Raw genomic sequence first — 14,562 nt, 5'->3', positions numbered from 1 at the left:
AGTACATTACATGCATATATGGAAATACTACCATGAAGCCCTTTGTATAATTAATATATGCTAATAAAAATGGAGATCCTATTTTCTCCTGCCTGGTTTTACTCTTGTTCTATATCTATGTCTTGCCCGACCCGTCAGATTTCCCTGGACTACTCTGTGTGGCTGGCTCCAGGGTTTTTTTTTTTTTGTTTGTTTGTTTTGTTTTTGTTTGTGTTTTGTCAGCTGTGGGGCTTGAACTCTGGGCCTGGATGCTATCCCTCAGCTCTTTAGCTCAAGGCTAGTGCTCTACCACTTGAGCCCACAGCACCACTTCCAGTTTTCTGAATGGTTTATTGGAGATAAGAGTCTCACGCAGGGCTGGGAAGGTGGCTCAGTGGTAGAGCGCTTGCCTTGCATGCCTGAGGCCCTGGGTTCGATTCTTCAGCACCACATAAGCAAAAAGAAAAAAGCCGGCAGTGGCGCTGTGGCTCAAGTGGTAGAGCGCTAGCCTTGAGCTGAAGAGCTGAGGGACAGTGTTCAGGCCCCACAACTGGACCCCTCCCCCCCCCCCAAAAAAAAAAGAGTCTCATGGACTTTCCTGCCCTGCCTGGCTTTGAAACACGATTTTCAGATCTCAGGCTCCTGAGTAGCTAAGATTACAGGCCAGAGCTACCAGTGCCAGGCCTGGCTCCAGTTTTGTCTTTGAGGATGCACTGTTCTAAAACCTCTTTGTTCTTTGTGTTATGTCTATTTTATGGGAAGGAATGAAATAAGTAGAGGGGCTGGAGAGTGAAGGAGAGGATTAAAACGTGTATCCAAACCTGGTGCTGGTGGCTCACATCTGTAATCCTGGCTTCTTGGGAGGCTAAGATGTGAGGATCACGGTTCAAAGCCAGCTCAGGTAAGAAATCTTAGTCTGTGAGACTTTTATCTGTAATTAACCATGGAAATAGTTAATTATAAGTAGAGCTGTGGCTCAAAAGTAGTAGAGCACTAGCCTTGAGCAGAAAATGCTCAGGGACAGTACCCAGGACCTGAGTTTAAGACCTATGACCCTCCAACCGCAAAAGTAGATCCAAGAGATCAGTTTGACCCAAGAAGATTTAGTCTTGTCAGTAAAGGAATTGCCCTTTGATCATTGTCTCAAATGAGATGAAAATTGAATGGGAGAAAGGCTCAGAAAACATCTCCCTGTGGTTTAGTAAGGATGGAGTAATAGATTAGCAGAACTTTTAGAATCTATTCCTAAACTACACTGTATCAAATGCTTTTGGAATGTTGAACACATTTACTTAGAGGCCAGCAGTATAAACCTGTGCAGTTGGCTTTAGCAGGAAGGTTATAAGGCCCATTTAGCTTTGAGAAATTGGCCTCTATACCCACTGATAACAACTTTTTTTTATGACATTTGTTATCTTACCTTGGTACTCAGGTCAGACAGAATTGAACAAGGAAGGGGAGGTAGAATTTCTATGGAGTCAGCAAGATTTCCAAATCTATTTTCTTCCTTAATTGATAAAAAGTTAACAGAATATAGTATTTTCACTTAACATTAATTCAGCCAGTGATAAGAAACTAGAAATTTTCAGTTGTTGATTTTTCCCCCTTTCCTCTAAGTGTAATTTTTCCATTTAATCAATTCCTCAGATCCCCCCTCCTCCCACTTCTCCACAATCGCAAAGTGACCTTATTAGTGTTTCATTAGCAGTCAGGTCAATTTTATAGAGGTAAAGCTGTTTTCTCATTCCAGCTCTACCCTAACAGTATTATTTTGAAATAGGGATACTACATCTAAGAAATGTCATCTTGGCATCTTGATAGAAGTTAATAGAAGATGGAGACTTTCTGAGAACTCTAGAGGTTATAGAGGACATGCTTTGGATTGCAAATATGTCATAAGTTGTTAGGTTCTAGGAAGCTTTTGCTTTCTCTAGATAATTGGGGTCCTGGTTACCCCCTATTGATCCCCTGGATAGCCTGCTTTGCCTGCGTATAACACTTTTATTAGGAATATGTGTCCTTGTCTAGCTTGCTTTGTTTTATATATAACACTTTTGTTAATGCTTGGTCTCCACCCTAATATGTGGTTTTTGCCTTTAAAAGTTTTATGCTCTTTTTTTTTTTTTTTCCAGGCTGCAGGTCTTTGAGACAGGAGTTCACCTGCCGACGCTGTCTCTCCAATAAAGACTCCCAATTCAACCTCTCAAAATATGGCTTCCCTGTTTTCTGGTGACCAAGTTCCTGTACAACAATTTTTGACAAGTTGTTCATCGCTTTTGAGTCCATTTTTATTTATATATAAATAAACCAGATTAGTAGCTGACTAAATTACCTGTGGGAGATATTGTGAGGATGAATTGTGAAAGTGCAGGAAAAAAATCTCTTGAAAGACTATACAATTTTGCAGAAACAGAGGTATTTCTTCCTACCTTTTGACCATATAGCCCAGAAATAGCTCAGAACTGGGGGAGGGAATTTCAGGACATGCAATTGACTGAGCCATAAACTAAATGATGCTGCTGCGAAATCATTTCATTTTTCCTGATCTTTTAAGAGTGTTCATAGATCAAAGTATAAGTGATAAGACAAAAGTACACTGTAAGGTTCAAGATAGCTAAGAGGATTGATTCATCAGGTTATGAGATGAATGTGAAAGAGATGAATGCTAAGGCTTTAACTTAGTTGGTGATTGTGTGTGTGTGTGCGTGTGTGCGTGTGTGTGTGTGTGTGTGTGTCTGTGTCTGTGTCTGTGTCTGTATGTGTGTCTGTGTGTGCCTGTGTGTGTCTGTGTTGGTCTCGGGAATTGAACTCAGTGCCTAGGTGCTATCCCTGAGCTTTTTTGCTCAAGGCTAACACTCTACACACAGTGCCACTTCTGGTTTTGTGAGTGGTTAATTGGAGATAAGCATCTCTTGAGGACTTTTCTGCCCGTGCTGCCTTCGAACCGCAATCCTCAGATCTCAGCCTCCTGAGTAGCTAGGATTACAGGTGTGAGCCATTGGCGCCTGGACAGAGTTTTTTTTTGTTTTGTTTTTTGTTTTTTTTGGCCGGGGTTTCCGGTCATGGGGCTGAACTCTGGGCCTGGGCGCTGTCCCTCAGCTCTTCAGCTCAAGGGTAGCGCTCTACCACTTGAGCCACAGCGCCACTTCTGGTTTTTTCCTTTTTGCTTTTGTGGTGCTGAGGAATCAAACCCAGGGTCTCAAGCATGCAAGGCAAGCACTCTACCACTGAGCCACCTTCCCAGCCCCCCCTTCCCCCCTACTTATTTTTTTGAGTGTTTGGTCTCAGTGTGTTGTCTGTCTGGGCACAAGTCTTTTGAGTGCAGAGACTACAGCTATCATTACCAGCCTCTGTTTTTACTTCAAGACTGTAAACTCAGGATTATATTACCAGCTTTCTTGACACATCTATCTTGCCTTAGTGATTCCTAGGTTCTCAATGGCAAACATCTGGTTCATGTTTATGTCTTTAATAGCCAAAACAAAACTTGGTGATAATGAGTACTTAATAAATACTTGAGTGAATTAATAAAAAGAATTCCTATCAGTTGTTTGGCAAAGAGGAAATGTTTTTCCATTACAAAATAAAGTAAGTTCCATGGGCTGGGAAGGTGGCTCAGTGGTAGAGCACTTGCCTTGCATGCCTGAGGCCCTGGGTTCGATTCCTCAGCAGCACATAAGCAAAAAGAAAAAGCCAGAAGTGGCGCTGTGACTCAAGTGGTAGAGCGCTAGCCTTGAGCTGAAGAGCTGAGGGACAGCGCCCCAGCCCAGAGTTCAGGCCCCACGACCGGACCAAAAAATAAAATAAAATAAAATAAAAAGTTTCTGAGTGCAGAGACTTGTTTTACATACTACCATCCATAGGATACTTAAATTGAAACGTGTACTCCTCCCCCTATATATAGTGAGCAAGGTCAGGCTGCCAACCAATGACAGAAGCTCCCATTTACCCTTATGCCTCATGTTCATTCCTTCTGCAGAGCAGAAGGAATCCTACTACAGAGCAGAAGGAATCCTCAATACTGTGGTAAGCCAGGGTATTGGAGGAGAGCAGGAGCCTGATTTGCCATTTTTTAATGTATCATATTTATGTGAAAGAGGTAGTTTTGTGCCTGTACAGGAAGGGTACTAGTTCCATGATAGAATTTGGTTATATATGTTTATTGTAATGATATATTTTCTTGGAGGTGGATAATCTTGGGGATTCAATTCAGAGTTTTGCAGTTAATCAGGCAGGTACCCCACCATTTGAGTCATACCTCCGGCTGGAATGATACTTTAAGTGCTTAAAGCAATCATATATTTTTTTATATTCTTTGTGAAAGAAATTTTCTGCAAAGTAAGGAAGTACCTCCAAATGAATCTGCATTATAAATATGAATGGTCAAGTACTAGGTTTGTTATTTTGATGCCCAAGTGTTTGCTTAAATTTCTGTATTCATTTTGTTTTAAAACTTTAATTGGAATCATTGACATTCATATTGATTACTCTAAATGCAGATTTCTTTTATTTGACTGATGAAGTGTTCTCTGTGATGCTCAGAAAACAATTCTTACTCTCTACATTGTAGTCATGAACTTGAAAGACTGTTTATCCCTATTTTCAGCAACATTATTCTGGAGTTTTCCCCTACCTCTCTTCTTCCTTCTTATTTCCTTCTCAGCAGCACAGCTCAGTGGAGCCTTCACTAGGCAAAAAGGAGCACTGGCCTTATGGTTTTTCCTTTGACTCAGTGGAGAGGTTTTTAGTCCATGTCCTGAGACCCTAGGTAGCCCACTGGTTTATTCCAATTCCCCTTGCCTATAATTTTCTTCTCCTGTCTTCTTTCCTTTTATTAGGGATAGCTATTGATAATAAGAATAGAATTCTCCCTTTCATTATATTAAAATCAGTCCCCAATCTTTCCAGTTCTCTTTCTTAATAAATTCAACTAATTTTCTAAAGAAATTTAGGTTTGTATTTCCAGCTAGTGTTTGGTCCTAAAAATTCTTCTCAGCGCACAAGACCGAGTGGCAAATCTTACCACCCTTGGCCTGAACTTGTTTTTCAGTTGAGGAAAACGAGATGGAGAAAGCAAGTGGAAGAGAGTCCATTGACCCATCTACCCTGGAGCCTGGCTTAGAGAATTCAGGACTAGAGGTCTTGGTAATTTACCAGTTTTGTTTATGCATCTCGTTGTGGGCTGCTCTGTTGCTTCTGTGAGGTCTCTGGCTGCCTTCTTGATCTCCATCAACTCTAGCAGTACTCTATGACTGATTCCATTCTACCTGTGCTTACAGGAGGAAGGAAGAAATCCTGAGGGAACCAAAAAGACTGAAGTAGAGGAACTTAGCTTCAAGGATGACCTGGGGCCTCCCCCTCTTCTGAGGTACAAATGTACTAGAATCCAGTTTAGTTAGGACCTAGGGTCCTGGGGTGGACTGGGTAAGAAGAGATCAAATCTACCCCAGTCTGGGAGAGCTTGTCTAATTGTTGGGATGAACCTATAAACACCTCATATGCACATGCATAGACCTACACTTTATGCGTTTTTTACATAAACCTGTGCCATAAACAAGTTCATCAGTGTTGGTAGGGTTAACAGTAAAAAATAGCAAGAATAGTGATAATAATAGCTAACATTTATTGAGCGCTTTGTCATTAAGTTATTTAATTTTAATCACAGGTATATACTCATTTTAACACTTTAAATAAGAACACTAAGTCTTCACATTTAAATTACCCATATCAATAGAATATTTTTTTGAAATACTCAGATTTAGGGACAGGAGGAATGGCAAACTGGGAGGTGCGAGGAAAAGGTGCTCCAGAGTGGAGGTTCCTCTGATTTCTTCTACTACCCACTTATTATTCAAATATGTATTAGTCAGTCACCACACATGGATAATTTTTTTTCTCTTACTATTGGTTTATAATTTTATCCCGTCATCTTCTAATAAGATACAAATAATCATTTCAAGTTTTTGTACTTGTTAAGACTTGTTTTCTGGCCTCAAATGTGGTCTATTTGGAAGAAAATTTCAGTGAGCTGGGTGCCAGTGCCTCATGCCTATAATCATAGCTACTCAGAAGGCTGAGATCTTAGCATCATGGTTTGAAGCCAGCCTAGGCAACTACTCAGAAAAAGCTGGAAGTGGCTCTGTGGCTCAAGTGGTAGAGCACAGAGAGGCCCAGGGACAGCACCCAGACCCTGAGTTCAAGTCCCAGGACAGGCAAGAAATAAAAAATTTCAGGGATTCCTGAGAAGATATATGTATTGGGCAGCTACTGGATAGAACATTCTGTCAATATTTGGTTTGATTTAAGTTTTCTGTTGTTTATGGTCTGGATTTGTACTGATAAAAGTGGATGTCTATGTCACCCATTATTACTGTATCTGGACCTTTTTGTCTCTTTATATTTAGTATTGTTGGTTTTATGAGGCTGGGTGCACCAACATTTAGTATATATCAATTAATAATTAGTCTATCTTTTTCTAATACTAGTGATTGAGACTCATGGCTTCATACTTGGTAGGCAGATGCTTTATAACACCTTTAACACGAAGCCACTCTCACAGTCCTTTTGCTTTTAGTTTGTTTTTCAGATGGAGTCTCACTCTAACTTTGTTTGGGCTGCTCTTACTTAAGCCATGATCCTCATACCCTTGCCTTGCAAGTAGCTGAGATTACTGACCTGAATCACCACACTGGTTTACTTATTTGATGTGCTCTCACTAACTTTTGCCTGGGCTGTCCTCAAACTGTCATCCTCCTGTCTCTACCTTAGGAATAGCCAAGTGTTACATTTTCTTGATGGATTGTTTTCTTTATTGATATATAGTGCACTTTTTTTTTTCTTTTTTGTCAGTCATGGGGCTTGAACTCTGGACGTGGGTACTGTCACTCAGCTCTTCAACTTAATGCTAGTGCTCTACCACTGGAGCAATACTGCCACTTGCAGTTTTCTGGTGATTTATTGGAGATAAAGAGTCTCACAGACTTTCTTGCTTGGGCTGGCTTTGAACTGCAATCCTCAGATCTCAGCCGCCTGAGTAGCTAGGATTACAGGCATCAGCCACCAGTGCCCAGCCTTATTTTTCTTAATTTGGCTTGAAGTATGCCTTATGAAGTATTAGTATAGCTATTCTAACTTACTTTCAGATTCTATCTGCTTGAGGTTATCATTTTTCCATCCTTTTACATTCAGGTCTTTTTAGTCCATTTAGAGTGTTTTGTTTTTCTTGCTTCCTTCCTTAAGATTACCTCACATTGCTGCTGCAATCCAGGATATCTTGTTTGTGTTCCAGGGAGCAGGAATGAGGAAGTGGCCAAGGCAATAGGACAAGTTAAGTTAGTTTCTTTTAAAGCCCTATCCAATGACTCCCTCTTTTAAAAAAAGGTTTTTTTGAGTGTGTGCTGGTACTGAGGCTTGAAATTAGGGTCTGGGTGCTGTTTTTTGCTCAAGGCTAATACTCTACCACCTGAGCTACTGAACTACAGCTCTGCCTCTGTTTTTTTGTTTTGTTTTTTTCTAATTTTTATCGGTGCTTAATTGGAAATGAGAGTCTCAAGGACTTTGCTGCCTTGACTGGCTTTAGATGCCATCCTCTGATCTCAGCCTTCTAGTAGTTAGGATTACAGGCATGAGCCACCAATGCCTGGCCTCTTTTTTTTTTTTTTAAGTTTTGAAAAGATTTTTTGGCATAATTAATTTATAAGGCCATTGTGGCCTTTCCATTTATGCTTTTTTCTTTTTGCTTATGTGGTGCTGAGGAATCAATCCAGGGTCTCATGCATGCAAGGCAAGCACTCTACCACTGAGCCACCTCCCCAACCCCACATACATTAAACCATAATAATCCATGTTATTACTCTCTTTGCCCATTTCCATTCCCTATTAACAGCTTTCAGAAATTTCTTATGCCATTTTTATATAGATACAATGCATATGTGGGTATATATTGATTTGTAAGCATATCTCATCATCTATTTCTCTATCTGTATATGTAAGTCTTTAAAGTCAGATTTTGAAAATGATATGTTGGTGAAACTAGAGTATTGACATTTCCTGATATTACTGTACAAGTGTACATCAGTGCTTGTAAGTTCAGAAGTGCTTGTTTAGGGCCGGGCGCTTGTGGCTCACGCCTGTAATCCTAGCTACTCAGGAGGCTGAGATCTGAGGATCGCGGTTCAAAGCCAGCCCGGGCAGGAGAGACCATGAGATTCCTATCTCCAATAAACCACCAGAAAACCGGAAGTGGCACTGTAGCTCAAGTGGTAGAGCGCTCGCCTTGAGCTGAAGAGCTGAGGGACAGCGCCCAGGCCCAGAGTTCAAGCCCCACGACTGACAAAAAAAGAAAAAAAAAAAAAAGAAGTGCTTGTTTAATGAACTTGTATGTGCCACGGTTTGGTGCATCTGTCTTAACAACTGTAATTTCTTCTTCATGGGTCATACAACAAATACACATAGAGATAGGAGAGGAAATGAAGAGAAGAAACTTTATACATTGTTAATGGGAATGCTAGTTCAGCCTCTATTAAAATCAGTATGGAGGTTCTTCAAGAAACTGAAAATGGAGCTGCCGTATGAAACCGGTACAACTCGTGGGCATATATCTGAAGGAATATAAAACAACATATAAGAAAGATATCTGTACCTATGTTTATAGCATTACAATTTGCCAAAGTCAAGGTATGGAAATAATCTTAGGTTTCCAATAACAATGATTGGATAGGGAAAATGTAACTACCTCCAGGTGGTTCTTAGGAAGACTTAATGACTTAATATTTGCAAAGTTCTTAGAGCTAAAACACATGGAAAGCACTATACAAATGTTGCTTAAATCAGACTTAAATAGTGCTGGCTGCTTACAGGGCATCTTATTGTATACTGCCAACCCAGGAACTCTTGAGGTTGGTGCTGTTTTCCTTCCTGTTTGTCAGTGTACACTGGCTGTCTAGTAAAGATAGAATGTATGGCTTTTAGGGACAGATACAAATTATCTGTAAGAACTGGCCCTCTGTTCTTTGGAAACAGGAAAAGAGTAGATTGCTAATAAGACTACTATCAACAACTTCTGTGGCAGGAAATTACCAACAGTAATCCTAGTCCAGGCTGAATAGGGTCATTGTAATCTGCTACAAATTGACAAGGCTAGATATGTTCTTTGGGGCATTGCTGTAATACTACCTAACTTGTCCTTAATTGAAATAAATATTTTGTTACTCAGAGAAAATTCTGCCTTGGGCCAGGAAAATTCTGAAAAAAAGCATAAATGGGATGGAATAATTCTTTTAATTTTGGGTTTTTATCAGGAGAAATCTACAACCTTTCATTAAGGCAAGAGGTTTCTGGGAAAGACATGCCAGATTGTTCAAGAAGATCATGTTGGGCCTGTTATGTGTTGGTAAGATAATGAGAATTGGGCTGGTAATGTGGTTTGGTGGTAGAGTGCTTGCCTAGCATGTGTGAAGCCTTGGGTTTGATTCCTCAGTACCACATAACAGAAAAAGCCAGAGTGGTACCGTGATTCAAGTGGTAGAGTGCCAGCCTTGAGCACAGAGAGGCTCAGGGACAGAGCCCAGGGACAAACCACAGGACTGGCCAAAAAAAAAAAAAAAGGATACTGAGAATTAGTGGAAGCTGGAAACATACTCATTTTAGTAATGTTACTTTGTGTCAAGTTGATTACTAAATGGAAAGTATTTTAAAAGACAACCAAACTGTATTTAAAGTCTTCTGTCAGTAACATGTAGGGCTTTGATGTCAACATTAGAGGCAGCCTATGTAGTGAGATAAAAATTGTTGGGTTCAGTTGGTGAACAATGGGTCATACATGGCTTTACTTCTTAGTGGTAGTCTTATTTACCTGGTTTTGAACGAGAAGAAAGGGTAACCTTTTAATATAACTGGGCTAATAAAGCTTCAAAAATAGATGACTGACTGGTTTTTGAAGTGTCTAAGATGGATGCTGATCAAATATATGTGATGGGTAGGGAGAAGATAGCAGATTAAAGGAAAGGAATAAGATTTCACCAGGAGCAAGTGAAAATATGTGGTCAAACTAAGTAAGTAAGACTGTCTTTGGGAATCCCAAGAAGATTGCAGTCAAACAACTGCCTGGCCTTGAGTAGTGCAGTCCAATTTGACAGGAAGACTGGGTGGCAAGATCTCTGGAAGGTTTCTCTTGCTATAAGTCCCAGGTGCTTAGGGTTGAAGCTTCATTTGCTCTGTGGAAGCTCTGTCTTGCTGACCCTTACCTTCACTTTCTTTCTTTAGCTTATGCTGCTTACTTCCTGGCAGCTTGCATCCTGGATTTCCAGAGGGCACTGGCTTTGTTTGTCATCACCTGCCTAGTAATATTTATCCTGGTTTCTCACTTTCTAAAAAAGTTCTTTGGTAAAAATTTAACAAGATATCTGAAGCCCTTTAGAAACCCCCACCTGAGACGCTGGATGAAATGGTAAGTGTGTTAGCTTTTGGTTTCTCTGATCAAAAAACCTCAGAAAAAGAACTTGGAGGAGCAAAGGTTTATTTCAGGTCACGGTTTTAGAGTTATCAGTCCCTTGTTGCTAGGTCTCATCACTGTGGGGTTGGTTGTTGGAAGGCAGAGTATCATGGTGGAGAGCACATGACTGAGCACAGCTGCTCATCTCCAGCATCCAGGAAGCAAAGATAATAAGAGCAAGAGCTATGAGACAAACTATACTCTTCAATATACCCATAGTAACTACTTCTTCCAACTATGTCCCTTCTTCTACAGTTTTTAACAGAGAATATAGACTCATTACCTTTATTGGTGCCTTCATTTGATGCAGTCTTTTTCTCAATTAGAAATCCATCACTGGATTAATCCACTGATGATATCAGAACCCTTGTGATCCAGTTATTCTCCAGCAGTCCCACTTCTAAATACTGCTGCACTGTGGATCAAGACTTTAACACACGAGGTTTGGGGCAATATTTTAGATTCATAACAGTAATATAAGAATTCTCAGGTCTGCGAAGGTGGCTCAGTGGTAGAGTGTTTGCCTTGCATGCATGAGGCCCTGGGTTCGATTCCTCAGCACCACATACACAGAAAAAGCCAGAAGTGGGCACTGTGGCTCAAGTGGTAGAGTGCTTGCCTTGAGCTGAAGAGCTCAGGGCAGAACCCAGGCCCCAAATTCAAGCCCCATGACAAAAAAAAAAAAAAATTCTGAACATCCTAGATGCCCCCAGTGAATCTCAGATTCCAGTCGAATTCTTTGTATTTTGCCCTCCATTGACAGTTCCAGAGTGATCTCTCAGCTTTTCACCTATACTCTGCAAAATTTGTTGTGGAGCACAAATAGCAACAGGCATCTAATCACCAGATTTAAGTCCAGTTTCTTATATTCATGGGTTAACATTGTCAGGGAGCAGGAGGGACTCGGCTTCAGAGAAAAGTTTCTGTGTCTTTAAGCATTAGAGCCCAGGTCAGAAATGAGAAAAATCCATGCATTTCTTCAATGAAGGAATCAGAACAAAGACATTAGCAGCTACAAAAACTTATGAAGTTGATTTGCTGGTCATCTATTTCTCCTATAATCCCTGTTACATTTTATACATTCTTTTCTCTAGTCCTCCATACTTCTTGCACCCTTGGATGTCTTTTACATTTCCTTAGAATTTAGAAGCAAACTTCCTGTTTAATATATACTGTACTGGATTTACAGTAGCCATAGCTCATCTATCCATGGCATGCACATGTGCTTTGGTCATAAGTCAGGATTAAGAGAATGACTTTACAACTTTATTTACAAAGTTCTTATTTCTCCCCTTTCCTTGGTGGATGCACAGATAATAGATTTTGTTAATGTTTATAACAATGATAATTTGGAGATACAATATCAGATTACACTTAAATTTTGGGTTATAATTATTTGACACTAGGGAAATAGAGCTTAAAATGACTTTATTCATTAAGCAAAATGGATTATGAAAGTCAGATTTTACTTCATGAGATGGGCTTCCAGGAGAAGGGCTCCAAATTCCAATTCTGACATATAATGAATTTCATTGTTTTGCTCCAGAAGTGTCTCAGTGAACATTGTGTTCTTTTTGTTTTGGTTTCATCCCTGATCTCTTTTCTAATTCTTTTCTTCTTGGACTCGAAGGGCTCTAACACTCAGACATGAGAATACCAGTCTGTCATTAGTCAAATGTGTTTGTTACATGAAAGGACCATGAGCCCTTAAATACTTGATTTGTGACTAGGCCTTTAATCTTAACCTTAGAGTGGTAAAAAAAAATTGTGTACAGGCCCTCAGTGCATACTTTTCCTCCTTTTGGGATTTAGTCTTTTGGTTATTCAAGATTAAGTTTTTATATCACATCTCATTGATATGGAAGCTTGAGAAAAAGGAAGTTTGTGATTTGATTGTAAGAAAAAGTTGGGGGAAAAGAGGTAGAAACTAGAGAACTACTAGATAAATGATTCTCAAAATATCTCTCTAATCAACAAACTATTGAGATATTTCACTTATTCTTGGGCTGAATTTCTGCTTTTCAGAGGTGAATTTATTGTTTTTCATTTACTGCATTGACAACATAGACTTGGTCTTCCCTCTTCAGGGGGTTCTCAGGACTCTCAGTGGTTGGCCTCATCCTGTGGTTGGCTCTTGACACCGCTCAAAGGCCGGAACAGCTAATCTCCTTTGCAGGAATTTGTATGTTCATCCTCGTCCTGTTTGTCTGCTCCAAACACCACAGTGCAGTGAGTTTTGGGTATTCAAGTTGATCATAACATTACATAACAACAAGGCCCAGGTACTAATTTTTGTGTAGAGCATTACATAATTTAAAAATATGTATGTCAGAAAGTGGCGCTGTGGCTCAAGTGGTAGATTGCTCGCCTTGAGCTGAAGAGCTAAGGGACAGCCCCCAGGCCCAGAGTTCAAGCCCCACGACCAACCAAAAAAATTGTATGTGTCAAGTATTAGTTAAAAGGCATAAAACTGGTTGGTATTATAAAGCATGCCTATAATCCCAGTTACTCAGAAGACAGAGGTTTGGAGAATTGCAGGTAGGTCTAGTTCAGGTAAAAAATAGCAATATCACATTTCAATACATAATCTGGACTTGGACATATTTTGTGATTTATAAATTCCTGTCATATTTTTCTTTAACATTCTCTCTGTTCCCTACACCATTCTATCCTAGACTTACCATTAAAATCTTAGATTGGTTTCACCTAGGGCATATATATCCATTTTAAAATTTCATACACATGCATTGTCCAATAGGGGTTAGAACTTATATTGGATTGATTTTCTTATTGATTGTAGGTGTCCTGGAGAACGGTGTTTTGGGGCTTGGGTCTTCAATTTGTCTTTGGGATCGTGGTCATCAGAACAGATCCTGGATTTAATACATTTCAATGGCTGGGGGAACAGATCCAGGTATGAAAACTGAATGAAAGGTTTGGTCTTTTGGAAGTGTAGAGAAGGAGCTGGTTGCTGGTGGCTCACGCCTATCATCCTAGCTACTCAGGAGGCTGAGATCTGAGGACCACTGTTCAAAGCCAGTCCGGGCAGCAAAGTCTGTGAGACTTATCTCCAATAAACCACTAGAAAACCACAAGTGGCACTGTAGCTCAAGTGGTAGAGTGCTAGACTTAAGTTGAAGAACTAAGGGACAGTGCCCAGGCCTCATGACCAACAAAAAAAGAAGTGTAGAGAAGGGAGATGTGAAGGAAGCATAAGATTAGGCTGCATCATGTTAATGGTGTTGGTGTAAGATCTGTTTGTAAAAAGAGAAAGTAATGGAGTACAGCAAAATATATGAGATAACTGATCTGCTGAGTGTTATTCAGTGAGTCACTTGTGGGGACACAGCTTACCCAAAGCCGGTGAAAGGGAAACCAACTTTAGTCCCAGCAGTAAATCCTAATCACAGAAGATGCAGATCCCATCTTCTCTTGTGTGTCCTGTCTGGATTCACTCTTGTTTTCTGTATTCTCCCCTTCCCTTCTTCAGATTTTCCTGAACTACACTGTGGCTGGTTCCAGTTTTGTCTTCGGGGAGGAGCTGATCCAAAATGTCTTTGCTTTTCAGGTTATGTCTGTTTCATGGTCAAGAAAGATGAGCAGTAGAGGGGTTGAGGAGTAAAACAAAGGAAGAAATGTATGTCTAAGGGATCAGCCAGCCAGGTGCTGGTGGCTCCTGTCTGTAATCCTAGTTACTCAGGAGGCGGAGATCTGAGAATCACAGTTCAGAGCCAGCTCTGGCAGGAAAGTGTGTGAAACTCTTATCTCCAATTAAACAGGAACAACCAGAAATGGAGCTGTAGCTCAGGTGGTAAGAGTGCTAGCTTTGAGCAAAAGGTGCTTAGGACAGGACCTAAGCCCTGAATTCAAGGCCCAGGACTGGCAAAAAAGAAAAGAAAAAAAGAAAAGATCAGTTAGCCTGTAGACCAATATGACTATAAGAGTTTAACTTCATCAGTAAAGGAAACAGCATCTATCCCTTGCATTTGATAATTACTATCTTGAAACTGGATGAAAGAGTGATAGGAAGAAAAGCTCAGAAACATCTTGTTAGTACTGAAGGATTTGCAGCATATTTAGAATTTATTCCT

At 40.2% G+C, this 14,562-nt stretch overlaps 1 protein-coding gene across 2 annotated transcripts in view; it reads left to right on the top strand.

Annotated features, from left to right (window-relative positions):
* Positions 1–14,562, top strand: part of LOC138804887 (sodium/nucleoside cotransporter 2-like) — a 34,226-nt gene that overhangs the window by 10,480 nt on the left and 9,184 nt on the right. The window contains exons 1-8 of one of the 2 annotated variants that reach the window (XM_069989401.1): positions 3,692–4,005; positions 5,030–5,124; positions 5,259–5,347; positions 9,279–9,370; positions 10,243–10,426; positions 12,559–12,700; positions 13,272–13,385; positions 13,962–14,039. In XM_069989401.1, the coding sequence (XP_069845502.1) occupies positions 3,933–4,005; positions 5,030–5,124; positions 5,259–5,347; positions 9,279–9,370; positions 10,243–10,426; positions 12,559–12,700; positions 13,272–13,385; positions 13,962–14,039 (867 nt within the window). In that variant the 5' untranslated portion in view covers positions 3,692–3,932. Of the gene's footprint in view, positions 1–3,691; positions 4,006–5,029; positions 5,125–5,258; positions 5,348–9,278; positions 9,371–10,242; positions 10,427–12,558; positions 12,701–13,271; positions 13,386–13,961; positions 14,040–14,562 lie in introns of those variants that run through there. The other variant, XM_069989402.1, reaches the window with a different exon arrangement.

This window comes from Dipodomys merriami, unplaced genomic scaffold (assembly GCF_024711535.1).
Source record: "Dipodomys merriami isolate MVZ:Mamm:240054 unplaced genomic scaffold, mDipMer1.0.p SCAF_379, whole genome shotgun sequence".
Taxonomy (NCBI): Eukaryota; Metazoa; Chordata; class Mammalia; order Rodentia; family Heteromyidae; genus Dipodomys; species Dipodomys merriami.
The sequence above is the reverse complement of the archived record's forward strand: the minus strand, read 5'-3'. Positions and strand labels throughout refer to the sequence as shown.